Source organism: Nestor notabilis, unplaced genomic scaffold (genome assembly GCF_000696875.1).
Source record: "Nestor notabilis isolate BGI_N333 unplaced genomic scaffold, ASM69687v1 scaffold1647, whole genome shotgun sequence".
Classification (NCBI taxonomy): Eukaryota; Metazoa; Chordata; class Aves; order Psittaciformes; family Psittacidae; genus Nestor; species Nestor notabilis.
Genome location: NW_009936716.1, coordinates 32,749 through 51,821, shown reverse-complemented (window position 1 = coordinate 51,821; position 19,073 = coordinate 32,749). Strand labels below are relative to the sequence as shown.

Here is a 19,073-nt window from a genome sequence, read left to right as displayed (position 1 = left end):
ATTTCTGTATTTAGTAGCAATTAGTCTTTGTGGCTGCTGAACTGTAGAAACTCTAAAGACAGCTTTAGGATCCTTCAGCATTTCTGATTTAGTAGCCTTCAAAAGAGTTACTGATTGATTGCCATTGAATCTGTTCTTCTTCATGTCCATGACTGTACTCAGCTCCATGATTTTATTTTCCTCCCTGAGTCACCATAACTGAGTCAACAGTGGTTTAGAGAAGCACTCTGAGCCCATTTAGGAAGTGTGCTGTGTGATTCCTCTGTACAGTGGTGACTGGTTCAGATAGTTTGCTCATCATCCCCAAAAAACCCAAAATGAATAAAGACAGTGAGCTTGAAATTTAAAAAGTAATGAGAAGGATTAATAAAAGGTCAAAATATTTGCTTTTGTTTAAAAATTGTCACTGAAGGATACAGAATCTGTATCAGGAAAGTTATTTAAGAAATCTTGAGCATCATCAAGCATGGCTTTTTGCATGAAGTGATGGGAGGCTGAAACTTTACTGTCAAAATTAATTTATTTGTTGGAATAGTTTCAAATATCTCCTGGATGCATTAGGTCAGTGTGTGAATGGCCAAGTCTACGTATCAAAACGCAAAACCAGCTCCGAATCTCTTTCATTGTGCATCCAGCTGGGATTGTGAACACTCATTGCTGTGTGCTGAAAGATCAGAGAAGCAGCAGAGAGTAGTAATGGGATCTCCCATTTATCCCTGTTCAGATGATGTGACTGTCACATCAGGATGTTGTGAAAAGTCTCGGGTTTTAGGCACAGTTGATAACCAAGGCATTGGTTGGTGGGGCTGTGAGAAGAAATGTGGCTCTTGACTTTGTCCTGGGTGGAGTTTGATTCACAAGAGGCACATGCCTACAGCAACCATTAGGTTCAACATCCTACTCAAACAACAACAGGAAAAACAACCAAAAAAATCCACAGCAGTTGTGATCCATTTTGAGAAGGAACACACTTCAAAAATAAGGATACTTGCTAGAAAGAACCTGAAAAAGAGAAGAGAGCTGTACCAGGTGGTATGGAAGCTACTTAAGGACACCATATGTGATATTCAAGGCCAGCATCCACCACCTGTCATGAAAGCCCTGAGAAAAAGTGAAAGGAAAACAGCAGAGCTAGACAACAAAGGAAGTTGTTATGAAGAAGTAGGTGTCCTTTAAAAAGCTCAATTCACACCCAAATGATATTTCAGATGTAAAAACAGGGTAAGACAGGCTAAGGCATATTTGAGCAAATGGTACAAAATCTTCTGAGCCAATGATTGTGGTGTAGAAGGAGTACTTAAAGAGGCTATTTTCAGAGAAGTTAAAGAAATTCTTTGATGTTATATGTGGGGAAAAAACTGTGAGGAATCCCATACTGGAATGTTCTTTCTTGGGCTTTCTCAGAGGATATGTGAAACTGAAGTGATTTAATGGTCATGCAATAAGATAAACAATAAAATCACCAGTACTAGATTTTATTCACCTAAAATTTCTGAAAGAATTCAAGGAAAATTAAATTGCCTAATTTACTTCCAGTGCTGCATAACCACTTGCTTTTCAAATTGCCTTGTTATCCGAGACTTTGTGGCTGGATAGTGTGATGCCAGTTTTTTTAAACAGTTCTTAAATCATCCAGGGACCTGCAAGCCTGTAATCCTGGTGTTTGCTTTAGGCAGTTTAGCACAAATTATAATGCAAAATAAGATTTGTGGATGCTGGAAAATCTGTGATCTGCATGGGAAAGATCAGTGTGAGATTTGCAAAGAGGAAATGTCTACATATCTTGTAATTCTTTGAAGAGCCAGGGAACATGTAGCTGGTGCTACAGCTGATGTGGTTTCCTTGAATTTCCACAAAGTTTTTGATAAAGCCCCTCACAGAGGGCACACAGATGTAGCATGAAAGACAAAGTCCCAGATTAGGTAAGTAGATGAAGAGAATGCAGTGGTTCTCAAAACAGGGAGGTCAGAGCTGGAGGTTTGAGTTTCATAGATGGTCAAGTAAAGAGTGAACAATGGAATCAGAGGGTTCCTGATAGCTACACAGATACTGACTGTGCTAAAGGCAAAAGTTGGATACAACATGATGTCACATTGAGTGATTTTTCAAAAATGGCAGATGAAACACATTTTAGATAGTTGTCAAGTGATTTTTTTAGAAAAAAATAACCAGTCAAAATTCACCTGCAAAATGGCTGGCTCAGAACTGGCTGTTACCAAGCAGGAATAAGATTTTGCAGTGTGATAAATAGCTGTGAAAACAACATTTCAGCACTCAGCAGCAGTCAAAAAGCAAATAAAGTGATGGCAATTATTAGAGTAAAAAGTACAAAAGAAGAAACATCATTTTACCACTGTATAAACCCAAAGTTCATCTTTATCTTGAATGCGGTGTATGACTACTGTTTGATACAGGTTATGTTACCCGTTGATACACGTAGATGCTAGTTGTGACCAAGTACATTTCCTCTTACGGTAGGAGATTGACATAGCTTGTAAGTAAGACAAATTCATCTGTATATACAGTCAGATAAAACATTTAGGATTGATAACTGTTGCAGACCATGATACCTGCCTTTAGTTATTATTGTCATTACTGTTAATTGGATTTAGGGTAAATCCAAGAGGTAGTACTCTGTTGTGGTATGCAGCATTTGCCAGTTTCATTTGAATTCTTCACTTGTGAGTATACGAACATAGTATGAATGAACAAACAAGAGATAGTCCCTATCCCTGTACAGTCTTTTGCAATTTTCTCCAGTGTCAAAAGTGTTGTAGATTACTAAGACCTTTGAAGTGTGTTTTCTTCTGATTTCCAATGATGATTTGAAACAATTTCCTAAAACAACTGTAAAAATATTAATGTCATCTTGTGCTTCTGAGATCTTTCCAGTTTGGCTTTTATTCTAATGAGCCATTACATTTTATTGCATTCGTTAGCCACAGCTTTTTGCTCTTGGCCAAATTATAGCTGCTGGTATCTTAATTGGCACTAAAAATAACGTTATTTTTTTCCCTTGCATGATCCTAAACCAAAATTAAATTCCTCTGCATTGACTGCTTGGTACACCATGGGAAAACCATCCAGTGTATCAGGGAGAAGAAAAGAGTTTAATCTGGGTGAGAAAACAAGACAGTCATATGTCCTGTTTCACCTGATCAAAAGAACAAAATTACCATGAGCAACATCTGGAAAGCCTACTGTGGGTCTTGGTCCTTGAGCAGGAAAGCCAGCTGCAGTATTGACTTGAGTCATGAGGATCACACTATAGAGGAGATTTCTAAAGCTCATAGGGTATTGTCTGACTACCTTTTCCTCACTCTGCTGTGTTTTTATTTCTTTTAATGGGCTGTTCGAAAGGCTTTTTCTAATAATATTTAGGGACCTGATTTTTAAAAATCCCAAGTATTACCAGCTTATTCTCAGATACCCAAAGCCATATGTCAGTTTGGCACGCTGTGGAACTCGGTATGCCTTTTACTTGCAGACACCTAAGTAAATAGCCTCCCATTTTTCATTGTCTTGTATTATGCATTCCTGAGTGTTTCCATCTGACATTGTCCGAAGGAACTGAAATAATGCAGATAAACTTGAGGAAGCTCATCTTTTCAGACACAGAATTGCCAGCATTGTGTTCATGCTGATGATTAGTCTGAATGGAAGTCAGCCCACAGTCAGCTGTTGCTGTGCTGCTGTGACAGTCAGTCAGCTGTAGCCTATGTTAAGCTTTGGATTTAATCTTATCATGTCTCCAGCTGCCCTGATGATAAATACAAAATAACTCACTAATATAATAGAAGTTAATAAATAAAAATCAGCTTCTTCAGAGTCTTGATGTAAATCATTGTTTTTATTATTTTCTGTTTTTCCTTGAAGATGTAAACTGGATGTGCTGACTTATCATTATCAGAATTCAGTAAGCAGTATCTAGAAACTGAGTCCCCTGTTTCATTCTAAGTCTATTTTTTGACATATTTCTGCCTTTTTTGTGTCAAGGAGACACACAGTTTGCATGGAGAAAACTTTTTAATGTTTCAGACCAGATAAGATAGGCAGTTAGAAGATGACTTCTTCTTTTGGTGCTGACTTTCCTTTTCCTGCTTCCACATCATTCTGTCTGTCAGGCTAGCGTGACTGTGCACCTGCATGGTCAACTGCATCAGGAAAGTAATCTGGACTAAAAACAATCCAGGAGGGGGAAAAGCAAAAACAACAAAACACAAAGAAATCTGTTATTTTAAACTGAACAGTTCTTGAGGATGAAGCTTCAGGAAGCTGAAATAAATGCTTATGAACTTATGACTATGGCTGGAAAATTTATATGGGCGTTCTGTCTGGAAGGCACTTCGCTCAGTCTGAGAGGGCACCAAGTCCAGACTAAACAGGTTAAAGGCAATTGCTCCTGCATAATTGGATTATGTGATAAATTAAGGTACTTGTGGAGCACAGACAGGTTTTAGAAGGGAGAAAGGAGACTGGCTATTATGGAAAAGAAGGAGAAAAAACATCGGCTCTGGTGGAATTAGGACAAGCTGTAGCTGCAGGTGTGGCTATAGTTAGTGTAGTCCAAAAGCTGATACTCCTATTAATATTGCTTCAGTATGTATTCAGCACCTTACTAAGATTGCTTGTGTAGTATATGTTCCCTGCATTTGTTACAATTAAGCTGCTTTGACATAACAAACTTCTTCATACAGAGGGAAAAATTATTGGAACAAAATTTATATCTAGTGATATTCTTTCAGGCTTCTCTACTAGTTCAAAATGTAGAGAGTCAGTCAAAAATTATTTGGGTTTTTTTTCGTGAAGCAGTGGATCTTGTTAATTAGTAAAAATCAGTGTGATGAGCAGACTCATGTTGGGAAGCACCATCTTCCATATTGTTAATTTTTTGTAAAAGAGACTAATTCTTGTCAGTTGTTGAAAGCATCTAGTCCAAATTCATTGTCTGCATTTCCTTTTTAGTTAATGGAAAGGGAGAAGGAGATGAAGACCTTCAGGGTGCATTTTCATCCCAGCTGGTTTAGGATGAGATAAATTGCTTTCTGAAGATGTTAGCATCTCTTGGTTTATCAGAGAGAGCATACATCTTAGTATGCACTAAGTGTTTTCAGATAGCTAAAGTTGTGGGAGGTGAATCCCACAGAACATTTCATTTGTTAAGATCACTGTGTGGACTGTGACCTAAACATTATGGTTTATATTTCTTGTACAACTCTTAGTTATATTTCGGCGTAGCTGTTATAATAAGGTAGTCTTGCTGGCTATGTAAACAACCACCTTTTGAATCCCACTAAGCCTTGGGCATATTACATGCATGTGAGTTCAATAAGCTAACTGAACTGTTTGTAAAACAAGTATTTACTTCCATTTGCTTGTGACACTGCTCAGATTAATTAGATGTCACCTTGTTCTTGCATGAGGAGGCAGAGACAGAGCCCATGTTATTAGTCTTTCTTTCAAGTCAAATCATACAAATCTTTTTGAAGTTTCTTTCCCTGGTAACTTCTCTAAGAGTCCTTCTCTTGTCTGCCAGAGTAACTATGCTGGGATTATGCTAAGAAACAAGTGTTACAAGCTTGAAGAGTACAACAGATTTGTGTAATAGGTTTGGAATATTTTTCCTGTTACTTTCCATCCTCTTTCTTATGTATGCAAACAAGGTGTTTGCTGTTTTGATCACTGATACCCACTGAGCAAATGTTTTCCTTGAGCTTTCCATACTGATGCACAGGTCTGGCCTTTGTTTTGTTTTTCCCGAGCTAGTAACAGTTCGCTCTAACCCTAGCAGCGAGTTGTTAAATTAATCCCTTTTGTGTGCATTGCTTTGCCATTTGTCAACTTCTAATTTCATCTGTTCCTGATGTTGAATCACTAGGACCTCCCACGCATGGAGCAGTAGATACTAAAGAGATATTAAAATCTGGGGCAAAGAACGACAAAAACTGCTAGAGGAATGCCAGTTTAACTCCTCAAGAGAACTAGGTAAAGTCTTGAGTTTGATTTGTTTTCTGTGTTGGAGGAAACTTAGTACAGTTCTGTTTCCCTTTCATTGGGTATTTATCTTAATAACATACACATCAGAAGACTACGTTCATTCTGCCTTTTGACAGCTTCAGGCCTTCTGCTGTCCTGAGCTACCAAAAATAAGCCAACTTCTGGATTTGACTTAAAATACCTTAAGCCCTATTCTGCTTTCTGCACCAGTTTTTTCAAGTATCTTCAAACCAGTTGAGGGCACTTGGCTGCACAACTTGCTGTACTTTTGCTGACATTTAGTGATTCGTGGATGTTTAAAGACCACGTTGGGCCACTTTGCTGAGAGCACAGATTAGAGCAGCTTTATTAGCAAACAGTGTGGTTCAGGTTAACAGAGGGCTGAGAAATTCTACGGAACAATGTACTTATGTTTACAGTGAAATTCACCTATTATAACATAAATACTCCCATGAAAATCCAAATTATATCTTAAGATGAAACATTGATGTTTTGTTTATGGCATCTTTCACCATTCATTTCTGCCTTCAGTTCTGGTATTTTATTCCTACAGGACGACACAGACGTTATTTTTCCCACATCCCATATGTCCAAATCATGTAAAAAGAAATTTAGCTCAAATACCATGCGTGCAAAACATTCCACTCTGTGGGTATGAGGTGACGTTTGGTGTGTCTTTAACATGCTGTGGTGTTCAATTACAATACAGCAAATTTATTTTTGTGCAGCCTTCTTCGTAGAAAGTATGGAAGATTGCTTTGCAGTGAGTCATCTGTCAGCTAAAGAACTAAAAGTCTTGTAGTGATATTTAAAGAGAGAAAGTGTCTCAGAGCTGACAGAGTTCAAGACAGAAAAAGAAACAGAAACGAAACAGAGGGCCTCCAACCTTGGAGAAAATAAAGGCAAAGACTGGTAGGGAGAGGAGTGATGAGAAAGCCAAACAAGCTGAGAATGTCAGAGGTGGTTCAGGAGACTTTGCAAATCATTTGGAAACAAACATTGGGCTTCAGGTATCTCTCCTGCACTATGACAAATAAAGATTCTTTGATGATAAGGGAATGGTGTAAAACTTGGTAAATAAGAGTATGGCATAAAAACAGATACATAAGAGCACAGGGCTCAGAGCACTTTCTTTGAGGAATTTAGAAACATGCAGGTAGAGGTTGAGGGAAGGATGGCTTAAGTTTCTAGAGCAAGACGTTAGAACAACACTGGCATTCTGCACTCCATGATTGTTTAAATGTCTGAGGAGTTTGATAGACCGTGAAAGAGGGTATTTCAGTTAATTAGGCAGGAATTATTACAGGCATGAATATGGACTTCAGCAGCACTGCAGTCAAAGGAAAGATGGATTCTGGCAGCCTTCCCTTGCTAGTGCCAGGAGGGCTTACACTCAGAAGTGAGCGTGTGGGAGAGGCAGTCATTTCAGGGTCATAGAAGACTTTAGAACTCTGGCTCTGTGTACAGGGATAAGATCTGAGTAAAGCAGCATGAAAGCTGTCTTCAAGAGCAGGAGGGACTTCTTTCCCATGACATTTGAGCCTTTTGAAGAATTAGCTAGTAAGGAAATTATAATGTAGCAAGGGAATGACAGAACCAAGACAGGCTGTTAAAGAGATCAGAGATTACTTGCCAAGGTCACTGATGCCTTGCATGCTTTCCGTATAAAGTTGATGTCCAAAGCTAAGCTAGCATTGAGATATCCCAAAAGAGGAAGATGTTTAAGGAGGAGAAAGTAGAAGAATCAGAAACAGATGTCTTGTGTTTTTAAGGCACAGCACTGTCATGGAGGGATACAGTAGATATAAACACTATCATCTTTTATTGTGAATCAGATGCATTCCTCTTGCGTTCTTGGTCAAGTCTACCAATTAGTGGAGTGGGGCTCTTGGGGGAGCTCCCTCATCCCATGTGCCTCAGCTTGCCCATACTGGTTTTTGTCCTGGCTATTCTTTTGACCTCACTCTCTGTGCAGAGCTATATTTTCTGCCTTGTGTAAATGTGATGTAAAGTATGTAGCGTGAAGGACAGTATAGTCTTTATTGAAAGCAGAAGAGAGAAGAACTTGACTTCTTACTCAATCCGTTCATAAAAGTTGGCTTTGACATTGTAGTACTAAAAGGCATTCCAAGCATAAAAATAAGGTTAGAGCTACTCCAACATCGCAGAACTTGAAGGGAGTAATATTTCATTGTATGCAGTTCCAAAATGCTTATTACAGATCTTCTTATTTACAACTATCATGTCTCTTTTGAATCTGCAGAGGAGGAATATCAAGGACAAACCAAGAGAAAGCGCATTCGAAGGAAGAAACAAACGAGCAGCTTACAAAACTCTAATAATTTACATGGAGAGCAAAAAGAATCTGGAATGCAAGAGACTCTTATTCGAGATAATCTACAGCTGCAGCAGATAGACAGTCCCAAAATAAGCAAAAACAAAAAGAGGAAAATGAAAAAGAAACGACAGAAAGAAAAAATGAGAGCAGCTGGCTTGGTAACAAAAAATACCGGTGTGGATTTTACATATCAGCCTGACAAAAACAACAAAGAAGGAGCAGCAGGCTTAAAAGACATAGATGAAAAGGCAGATAGCATTCTGGACTTCCTGCAGGCAACACAACAAATTTATTTTGCTGACAGTATGTACCACTCTTTCTCTTTATTGCCACGTAGGAGAAAATAGATGTGCAGTTATTGTTGCTGTAGAATGGGCCAGATCTACTAGAGAAATGTCTCTTTTGAACTCAGTAAGACATGCACGTGCTTAGTATTCGTCCCATTTTCTGGTGTGTACATGAATATGTAAGAATCCACATCAATATGAAAAATAGTGGTCCTAATCCCTTTGTTTCTCTGTCTTTGAAAATATACATAATATTCCTTGCTCTTTTTTAAAATATCCAACACGCTTGGGGTAAGTGTAATAGTTAAAATTGAACAAATTCTTCGTTCCTCTATAAGTAATCATCCAGAAGGATTGCTTGCTTTCAGAAAGCTTCAAATGAGGGCAGTAATTGCTATCCTAAACTACTTTCAGCCTTACTATCTCTGAACCAACCTACTTTTCAGAACCTTCTTCTTCCCAGGAGGAAATGTATTTGAAATATATAAGGAAATCTGGACAGACAGCATCCAAGAGGCAAGGGGGGAAAACTGTTGGCAATAGGAAAGTGTATTGGCATAAAGCGCTTGTGAATGATATGAGTGTAAACTGATGCTCAGTGCACATTCCACAGCACTTTAAAAAGAATTGCATGGATATTATCCCTAATGGCCTACTGAATGTTCACCTGGCCACTAAAATCAGAGAATTGCTACTGTGTGTTTCTTTTGTTGCCTTCTTAAAAAGTTGCTCATATGGTGGTTATGTCAAATGCCTTTCAGAGATATTGAATTTTTACCGGTAAATACTGTAGTACTTATACGTACATACACCAGGTTATGTCAGTATCAACTAGAATTAAATATGCTTTCTTAGGGGCAACCTGGCTTTAGATGCTCAGCTCAGAACATAGCTTTAAAATGGTAACTGTCTTGTAAAATGGGAAAAAAGCAGTGAAAAGGTTTTCAAAGTGTATGGCCTTGACTGTCTTTGTGAAGCTGAATGAAGAATATTAAACAGCTTACCTATCTGTATGAGTCCATCTTAAGTCAGGGCTATCAGCTCCTATTCCCATAAAATTCATCTTTACGCTACAGAATGACTTTAAAAACACTGTTAAGATGACATCAAGGATTTCATGTTAATTATTTTCTCTTCTCAAGATTTATACATAGTTTTTTCTTTGCTTACTGATAAAAATTTTCTGCTGTGTCAGGTCTTCATACTAATCCTAGCACTGGAAATCCATCCTATTCTCTTGCTAGTATACCTCCATTACCAAAAATACGAATTTTACTACGTCTGTTGTATGGCTTATTAAATGTAAGCTAAGCTACATGCATTCACTGTAGTGGAACTCTAGAGTAACTGAGCAAGACTGCAAACTCAGATAAAGGTTCTGCTGTTAATACGTGACCCAGAACAGAAACTTGGTCAGTTGTCCATAATTCTAAGAAAAGGTGTTGAGCTTCCAGCTTTCCTAAAAGTCAAGTTCAGGTTTTAGCAGACTGTCCCTGATGTCAAACTTTCAGATTGGAAGGTTGAGCCGGTGAGGACCTTGGAATCCACAGAGAAATTCTTAGGTAAAAGCAAGTTCACCTGCAGATAAGATGTCACATCCATAAATCTGAGTGTGACTAACTTCCTTGTTAGGCAAACCCAGTTTATATATACGTCTGACATTATGTTGTTTGCCTTTTCTAGTTGAGTGACTTGAACACTCCCCCCCCCCCTTTTTTTTTTAGACAAAATTGGAAATCATTGCTTTTAGTAGCATTTTTAAATGGTCACGTAGATTGTACTCCATTTACTTACATCAGAAGGGTGAATTGGGAAAAATCTGTTCTCAGTTGGCTTGCTGATAAAAACCAGAAGAATTAAAGGCAGTCTGGTTAAAGGGACAGGCTATACTTTGTTACTGGAATGGAAGAATGAATTTATGCTTTAGTACTGTAGAAACAGTGTATGTCCTCTGCTGTCTTGCATGCTGTAATACCTGCTTTTTACATAAAAATGTAGAAGTACAGTAACAAGATAAGTTGATGCCTTCAGAAGTGCTTTACAGTAGTTCCTCAGAGTTGCTCCCTGTCTCCACGTGTGTGTGTAATTTTAAAATACACAGTGTGCCAGAAGCAAAAACACAGTACTTTAGCCACAGCATAGTTTCTTCATCACACATTCTTCCTGTGCTAGTCTTGAAAATTTAGATTCCTCTTGCATTCCAGTCAGTATGAATACTAGTGTCCTTTTTACTTTTTGAATATGATACTCTCCCCTATTATGATTGTTTTAATATTTAACAAAAAAATGGGAGGAGCAAGCTGCTCCTTAGTGTCAGATATTTGTACATTATACTAAAAAGGAAGATGCTGTCTTTGGGGGGAAAAAAAAGTATAACTGGAAATAGTCTCTGTGCTCACTGAATATTTTTAATCTGGTTTTCCAATTGTTTTTCCAGGAAAATCAAAATGCACAGATTCTGGTGTAAATGCAGCAGCTGCCCAAGAGCTTTTGCAATGTCTTGAATCTCGCACCATTTCTTCCTCAGATGTAACTCTTCTACATCAGTTGAAATCCCTTGTATTGCTACAGGATATTGAGAGATTGAAGGATGCTTTGAAACAGTTCCAAGAACAATCCATGATGCCTCCTGGTAGGTACCCACTCACATTCATTCACTGATGTTCTTTATTGTGTGGATTAAAATTCAGATTTGTCACATTGGGTTTTTTTATTAGGAAGCTATAAGTAGTTACATAGTGGTACACATATGCTTATACAAGATTTGAAAGCATAATTCCCACAGAAAATACAATGAGATTCACTGTTTCTTGTTTGGTTATGACCAGTATAGAAACTTTTCATACTTTGCAGCAACTATAGAGTACAAAATTATTCAGGTTCTTAAAACAATATTTTTAAAGTCTTAAGTGTTCTGCTTTCTATTTGTAGACTTTTTAAATCACAGGAATTAACTTGTTTATCTTGGAGATTTCACTCATCCAGTTAAAGATTAATTTTACATGCATAAGAATCAATAAAGCACATTATTTTCTTTCATCTTGGTCACCTACGTGGCTTCTTTAACACATCAATTTTGCATGCCGAAGTTTGATTTACGGTTTTGGTTTTGTTTAAATATGAACTTCTGGTTTAAGTTTCTAAAAAATGCCATTGATTATGTAAAAACATAAAGTCACTCTTTATAAAAAAATACATTATAAAGTCATTCAGTTACTAAATCTTTTCATCCCTGAGGCACAAGTCTGATTTCATTCATGCTTCTTTTGTTCTCTATTACAACCCCTATAATTGTAGTAGAATTTTTCTTGGATAGTTAATAGTTCCTCAAGTGAATGTGGGATCAACTTGTGGTGCATTGAAGGAATAATAATTCATTTTCCAAGTAGTCTTCATTTAAACAGTCACTGTTGCTTGTCATTACTACTTTTGTTGCAGCATCAGGCAAATCTACAGATGCGCTGAGTTGTCTTGCCTCCCAAAGAATTTAATCAGAGTTGAGAGCACTTCCTATGGCATGAGGGAATCTCAACCATTTTAGATTGTGCTCTTAGTCTTTTGACGAGTAATGACTGAGCTGGTAGTAGTGTTGCAACAGAGTAAATCTAATCATAGCCATCAGAGGCTTAGCAGTAACATTCAAAAAAGAGACTGCTGCTTGTAATATCATTAAATAATTTACTGATAATGGCTAAAGATCCCAGTCAGGACTGGAGCCGATTACATGCTGGGCATTGTAAAACCAGAAAAGAGAGAATTCCTGCCTGTAGGGTTCATAGCTGATCACATTTTGAAAAGAAAACTCTTACGGAAGTGCATATGTATTCTTTAAAGTGTAGATATGGAGTATGACAACCCTTAATGTTCTGATAGATTTCAAATATCCACAGATACATGGACCAAAATCCTTCTGTGCATTCAATAATTAATTTCAAGCCTAGATTCTATGATCTTAATTATAATCAGATAGTCTCATTGGATGTAATACACATTTGCAAACTAAGTAGGACTCATCACGTATTGGGCCTTTATTAGTTGACCTAATTCAGCTTCCATTGATTAAATCAAAATGGAACTGTTGAAGTGACCACATTCAGGCGCTATCCAAATTCTGCTCAATAAAGTAGGAATTCTTTTGGGCTTTGCAGCCTTGAGGCAAGCTGCTCTGTTTATTTTAATATAGCAAAAATGTCAAACTGAAGAGAGGAAAGAAAACAAACAAATTAGAAACAAACCCATGCAACTACCCTAATTTTTTTATGTATGTGTCACTTGAAAAAGCAAAAGACAATTTTCTGAGTGACTGTCATGCTGACAGCTGCTGACAACTTGAGTACCACATGGCTGCTTGCTCACCTCCCGCCAGAAAAAGGTAAAACCCATGGGTTGAGATGAGAACAGTTTAATAATTGAAACCAAGTAAAATATAATAATAGGAAAAAAGAGAAAGGGATAAAACCCAATTACCCCAAGTGATGCACAATACAATTGCTCACTATCCGTTGACCAATACCCAGCCCAACCCGAGCAGCGATCAGTCCCTTTCGGGTGACTCCCCCTAGTTTACATGCTAGTTATGATGTGCTGTGGTATGGAATACCCCTTTGGCTAGTTTGGGTCAGTTGTCCTGTCTGCTTCCTGCTGGCTTCATGTGCCCCTCCTCACTGGCAGAGTATGAGAGACTGAAAAAGTCCTTGATCAGAGTAAGCGCTAATTAGCACCAACTGAAACATCAGTGTGTTATCAGCATTGTTCTCAGATTAAAGCTGAAACACAGCACTGCACCAGCTACTGGGAAATAAAATAACTATCTTAAAATTTCTCTATGTTTCTTCTGATACAGCCTGAAATAGTTACTCTTCCAGTTGCCTTTTTTTTCCTAGGAGCTGTTGTCACTCCAGGCTCAGTTCTAATTCATTCCAAGTTCATGGTGGTGTAACAGTAGTAGTTGATTTGATATTCATGAGATACAACAACATAAGAAAGACAAAAATACATTGATATAAATTATTAAAGGATAATTAAACACCTGCTAGATAATAATTTGCCTCAGCAGAGTTTAACAATACATTCTATTAGTAATTCAGGAATTCCAGTAAATGTGAACATAGTGCTCTCAAATTTTACCTTGAATTAGGCTCTTAATTATACTTTTTTCTCCTAATTTTGGCTCAAAAATAGGTCATCTTGCCCGTGTTTGGTTTTTTTGGGTTTTTTGGGTTTTTTTGGTTGGGTTTTTTTTTTTTTTTTGATTGGTTGGTTTTTTTTTTATTTTAGATTTCATTCCAAGTGATCAGGTGATAGAAGTTAAGAATTATCACAAAAACTTGTTGTCTTAGCAAATTCAAGTTCTTATTACAGAAATACAGGTTAGGGCTGTTTATAAAGATAAAAATGTACAGTCCACTGTAGTAATCTCTTTTGTATTTTACAAGTTTTTCTGATTATCTTTCCTTTTTCCTGATTTGTTTTTAGTTGGTTTTTTTTTTTAGTGGGACATGATGTACTAGAAGAAAAGGTCATTTCTTATTAACATGATGAAAAGAAAACAATTTTTCATAATTTTATCAAGGTGTATTTTTACAAAAGAAACTTATTTTCTTCCTGGTAGTTCAAGAAGCATTATGTTAACCCTTTTTCCCATGGTTATGATTCTACTTAAGATGCCAGCATCAAAGGAATAATGGGTGTTATGTTTTGTTCACTTTTATTTTTAATTCAAGGAATGAAAAAGTAGGAGAAAAATGAGAAGTGACTTATTTCACATAAGTGTATATTTTCCATTAGTAAACTTTACAAAGAAAACATACCATTATATATCTTTTATTTCCTCATATACATATATATGTACACGTATGAGCTGCCAAGTCTCACTTGGGCAGTAGGCAACTTGGCAAGCTGATGCCTGCTGATGATAAATTTGCTTTTATTAGTAACTTTTTACAGACCCTTTAGAGTAAAGCTATGGACTGGCCAAGGTCTGCAGACCACAAATTGAAAAACACTGTTTCACGATTATGCTTTGGTATTTCCTTCACATTTCTTAGCATGTTATTCAGATTGGGAATCATAGTTCAACCAAAACAAGGAAGAAAAAAAATTCTGTTTTATCTTAAGCTCCTAAATCCCAATATATGCAGTCAGATCAAATAAAGGTCTAACAAGGTTTGTGGTAGGGTCTGAAAGAAACTGCAGGAAGAGGAAATTGACAAGGAGATTAAAACAGATTGTAAAAAGGAACAGAATGTCCTATTACTATTTCCATTTATTTGGTGGTCTTTAACAAAAATTACTTACCTCTACCTAAAGTCTTCTGAAAGTGCAGGGAAGAGAATGCTTAGAAGTCAAATAGAGACACATTTCTTGTGATGGGGGCTTGGCTGATCTCTGTCAGAAAGTCAGTGGCCATTTGCAAAAGGAAGCCAGAGACCTTCATGATCCCACACAGTGCAGTGGGCAGAAGAGAAGAGCTGTCATTGGAAGTAATGCTCCATTTGCTGGTTGGAAACTGTATCTTTTGAAATGAGGGCTACTTAATTCCCATTTCACATCAATTATTAAAGCATAGGTGATCACCTAATTAAAAAAAAAAGTCATTATCTCCTAATTTATGAACTCATTCAGCTTCTACTCATCAACTTCATTCCATTACTTATTAACATTTTCCCTTTGTTGGTTAGTATCAAGTCTCAAATATACTCTTCCCTTGTTGCCTAGGAAATTATCACTCACAGAAGAGCTAGAAGCTTCTTTTAACTCCCTTTTTTGGGAGACTTGTCCGTTTTATATATATTTTTATACAAATATATATATATATGTATCTAAATATATCTCCATTGTGGGGGGTGAGGGGGTATGTTTTGCAGACCAGAAGTAATACAGTCACTGTGTGCCAACAATGCACAGGCCCTAAAATTATTAAATTTATACTTTTTCTTCTTCTTTTTTTTTTTTGAATGAACATTCAAAGAAGAGGAAATTAACTGTGAGAGCTCTATTAGCATAACATTACAGAATCATCTTAAATGTGATATTATGTGATAAGTACTGGAGAAAGTTCTGTAAATAAAGTCACATAGATAATCTCTGAATTAACAAACCATGACATTTTGAGGTTTTAATGCAGCTGTCTGTACAAGACAACTCATTCTCAATTGGGTCTTCTAGGTGCTATTGTAAGTTAAGTAGTAATGTGTGAAATTACTCTGCAGCCAGAAAGAAGTGGAGAAGATTGCACTCTTTTAGCCTTACTGATGTGATCATGTCATTTGGATCTCCTTTTTTTCCCGAATTATTGAATCATAATAAATAGGACATTGCAAAATAGAACCAAAATAATTTCTCATACAAGTAACTGACCTCCTGAAAGAAAATGTACCTTTTATCTATAAATTCATATTTATTAGCCTTTAAGCTAAACCGCATTGGTTTTACTAAAATGCTAATATGGAATGGAAACAGATGTTCATACAAGTCTTTAATGTTCAGAAATATTGTAGAGGTATTTCAGGAGGCATGTGTTTTCTTTGTTTCAGATCATACCAAGATAGCCACGTCTCTGTTTCACTACTGGATTACAGATATCCTTCCTGTGAAGAACAGGAATTAAACCCTTGCCTGTGTCCATATGCACTGGGTTAAAATTTAATATACAAACTCTTAACCAAGTAGCAATTGTTCGGGAAGAGCAGTGTCAATACACATTCTACACCTTCAGGTAAATGAATTATTCTACTGTGTTACAAACTCCAGACAACATTAAACAGGGTATAACTAAATGTGATTTTTGTTGGTTGGTCAAGAATACGCATACGTTGTCTGTCCTGAGTCTTCAGCTGGAATACTATGTACATTTCACTTCAAGATAAGGGACTTACCTGGAATGATAAAGTCTGTATCAATTATTTTGTTTGAAAGTGTAGTATTTTTTGTTGTTGTTTATAAATTGATTGTTTCTTTCTGGAGATTTTATTTCTTGAGTTTTCTTGTTTATCTGATATATCTGTTTAACTGTAAAACAAAAATATATTTTTATATTAAATTCTAAGCAACAATACATCTGAGGAATGCATTTTTGCTGAACAAACTACTAAGTTATGGAAATAGATACATTTTTACATGGGGGGTCATGTAGGAACTGTTTGGAATTATGCAGAAACTTGGGTGGCATTTTTTGGAAATATTCTGCATCCCAGCCTTTTACAAGCCAGTGGGTTTCACTGACTGTAGAATTATGGGTCTGGGATCTCTCACCAATTCTTTTTCAGTCTTTCTGCAACTGAATTTATCCGTGTGTAGACAATAAAGTAAATAATATTCATGGCTGTAAAATGTTTTGGAATCCTGAATTAAAGAATGCTTTGTGAGGGGCTCTTCTCTCAGCTGAGTCATTCACCATGATAGGTGGTACAAAGCAAACCATTTCTTATATCTCTGTCTTAGCTTCTTCATGAATGGGATAGGGGCAACATATTTATCTCCTTCACCATGTGCTTGGAGATATATTACTGACAAGACTATATAAATATATATATATTTAGCTTTTTTTGCTTTGGTTTTTGTTTTTTTTTATTATTATATTGCCTGATATATCCTATTGCAAGGCACTATGTTTAGTGATACTCAAAAATATGTAATAAAAACACAGTCATACATCGTTCTCGTTAATTCAAGAAGTTAAAAGGGGTTCAATAACATGCTAAAGGATTGCAGGTACAGAAAAAATGGTCTTATGGCTAAGGCAGCTGTGTGCAACTCTGGAGAACTCAAGTTAGGTCTGTATCTGCTAGAAAAGATATTTAAAACAGACTTTGCAGAGGGGAAACTAATAGTGTGTTCCTGGTTTTAATGCTCCTGGCTTCTTAACACATAGGCACTGAACTGTAGCTGTGACCTTCCACTGAGATGCTGTGTGCGTCAGTCCCACATCTGGAGAAAGAAGAAAATACCACTTGAATGTGAAGCACTGAGATATTCTATTGACAGACCCCACAGGAAGTTAGTAATTTCATCCCCAGATTAAGGTTTGAATGTCCTGCAGTAGATGAGGCCTAGGAACTGCACAAAAAGGATATACTTGTTAGGTAAGCAGCATCTGCCATATACACTGAATATGAAAAAATAAATGAGAACTGTGATTAAAGACAGTATTTTGAAACACAAATACAAACCAGGTCAAATTAGAACTGTACAAACAACTGTAGAACCTGCATTTCCTGATGCTCGAGTGACTGCTGAAGGATGTTTTAAGGTGGACCCCAGGACCTGGGGATTCTTTATCCATGTCCTCTGAATGCCAGGCTGGTGCACCTGGACGTCTCTCCATTGCGCACCAGTGGAAGCAACTACAGCTTTCATGTTTCCAGGTTCAGCCAGTAGCGATGCTTAGCACACGAACAGGGACACACATACACGATACTCACATGGCTGACTAGACAGGCTGCCACAGGCAGGGCACCACTTTTAATAACACCCATGAGTAGCCCTGACAGGACTCACATAAAACACAAGTAGTTTGATTGGAATTGAAGCTCATGAGTGAAAACACTCATGCCCTTCACTTCCTGGAATCACAAGCATACCACTATTCTCAGATCCCTCAAATACCAGTACAGGCCCCCAGCCTCTCTCATATCCTTGCCTGGATCCTGGGCCCTCGTACCTGCTCTATGGTCTTCTGCTCACCAGCTGTTCCAGCCTGACACATGTTATCACACATTCACACACCCAGCTCACAAGCACTCACACACTCATCTCATGGCTTTGTTTACTGCTTTAATTTCTCGTCTTTATGATTTCCGTTTCAGTGCTTGGACATATAATATTAAAGTGAATTTTAAAATTACTCTGAATTTTACATAGCTGTATACAGGAGAGCAGATTTGGGTATCTTTGACAAACAGAAATATTTTGTACTATCAGTAGTCTAATCGAGATCGTAAGTAAAATTTCGCACATCAAGAACATACTTTGCATTATTATTGGCTATTAATGGGGAAAAGATTGCTTTCAGACTCTCTTCTTTCCCTTCACTTAGACCACTATAAGAGCCTTATATTCTGTGTGTAGAGATCAGCTGGTCATAACAAAGCAAGCCTGGGAACAGTTTCGGAGCATAACTAGAGTCAGTGATATCTGATGTCTTTGTAAATGACCTGCGATAGGAGCTGAATCTTACACTTATCAAACCTGCCACTATTACACTAACAGGGATTATAAAGAGTAGAGGATAAAGTAAAATCTGAGATGTTGGAAAGTTTAGAAAATTGGACCAAATTCAAGCAGATAAATTGTAGATTGTCGTTGTAGATAAATACAATTGCATAAGAGTGCATTTGTTTCTGAAACAAATGTGCCAAACAGTGGTGTGCTGAACTGCAACGTGCATAAGGACACTTATGCAATAAGTGAAAGAACACAGCCGAAAGATCTAGTTTAAAAGCCAAAGAAAT

The 19,073-nt window shown here is 37.1% G+C and overlaps 1 protein-coding gene across 1 annotated transcript in view; it reads left to right on the top strand.

Moving 5' to 3' along the window:
• Positions 1-16,231, top strand: part of ERICH1 (glutamate-rich 1) — a gene marked incomplete at its 5' end in the record, with an annotated part of 52,463 nt that extends 36,232 nt beyond the window's left edge. Inside the window, 3 exons of the mRNA XM_010018460.1 lie at positions 8,261-8,638; positions 11,060-11,254; positions 16,158-16,231. Of these exons, the coding sequence (XP_010016762.1) occupies positions 8,261-8,638; positions 11,060-11,254; positions 16,158-16,231 (647 nt within the window). The remainder of the gene's footprint in view (positions 1-8,260; positions 8,639-11,059; positions 11,255-16,157) is intronic.
• Positions 16,232-19,073: the final 2,842 nt, after the last annotated feature.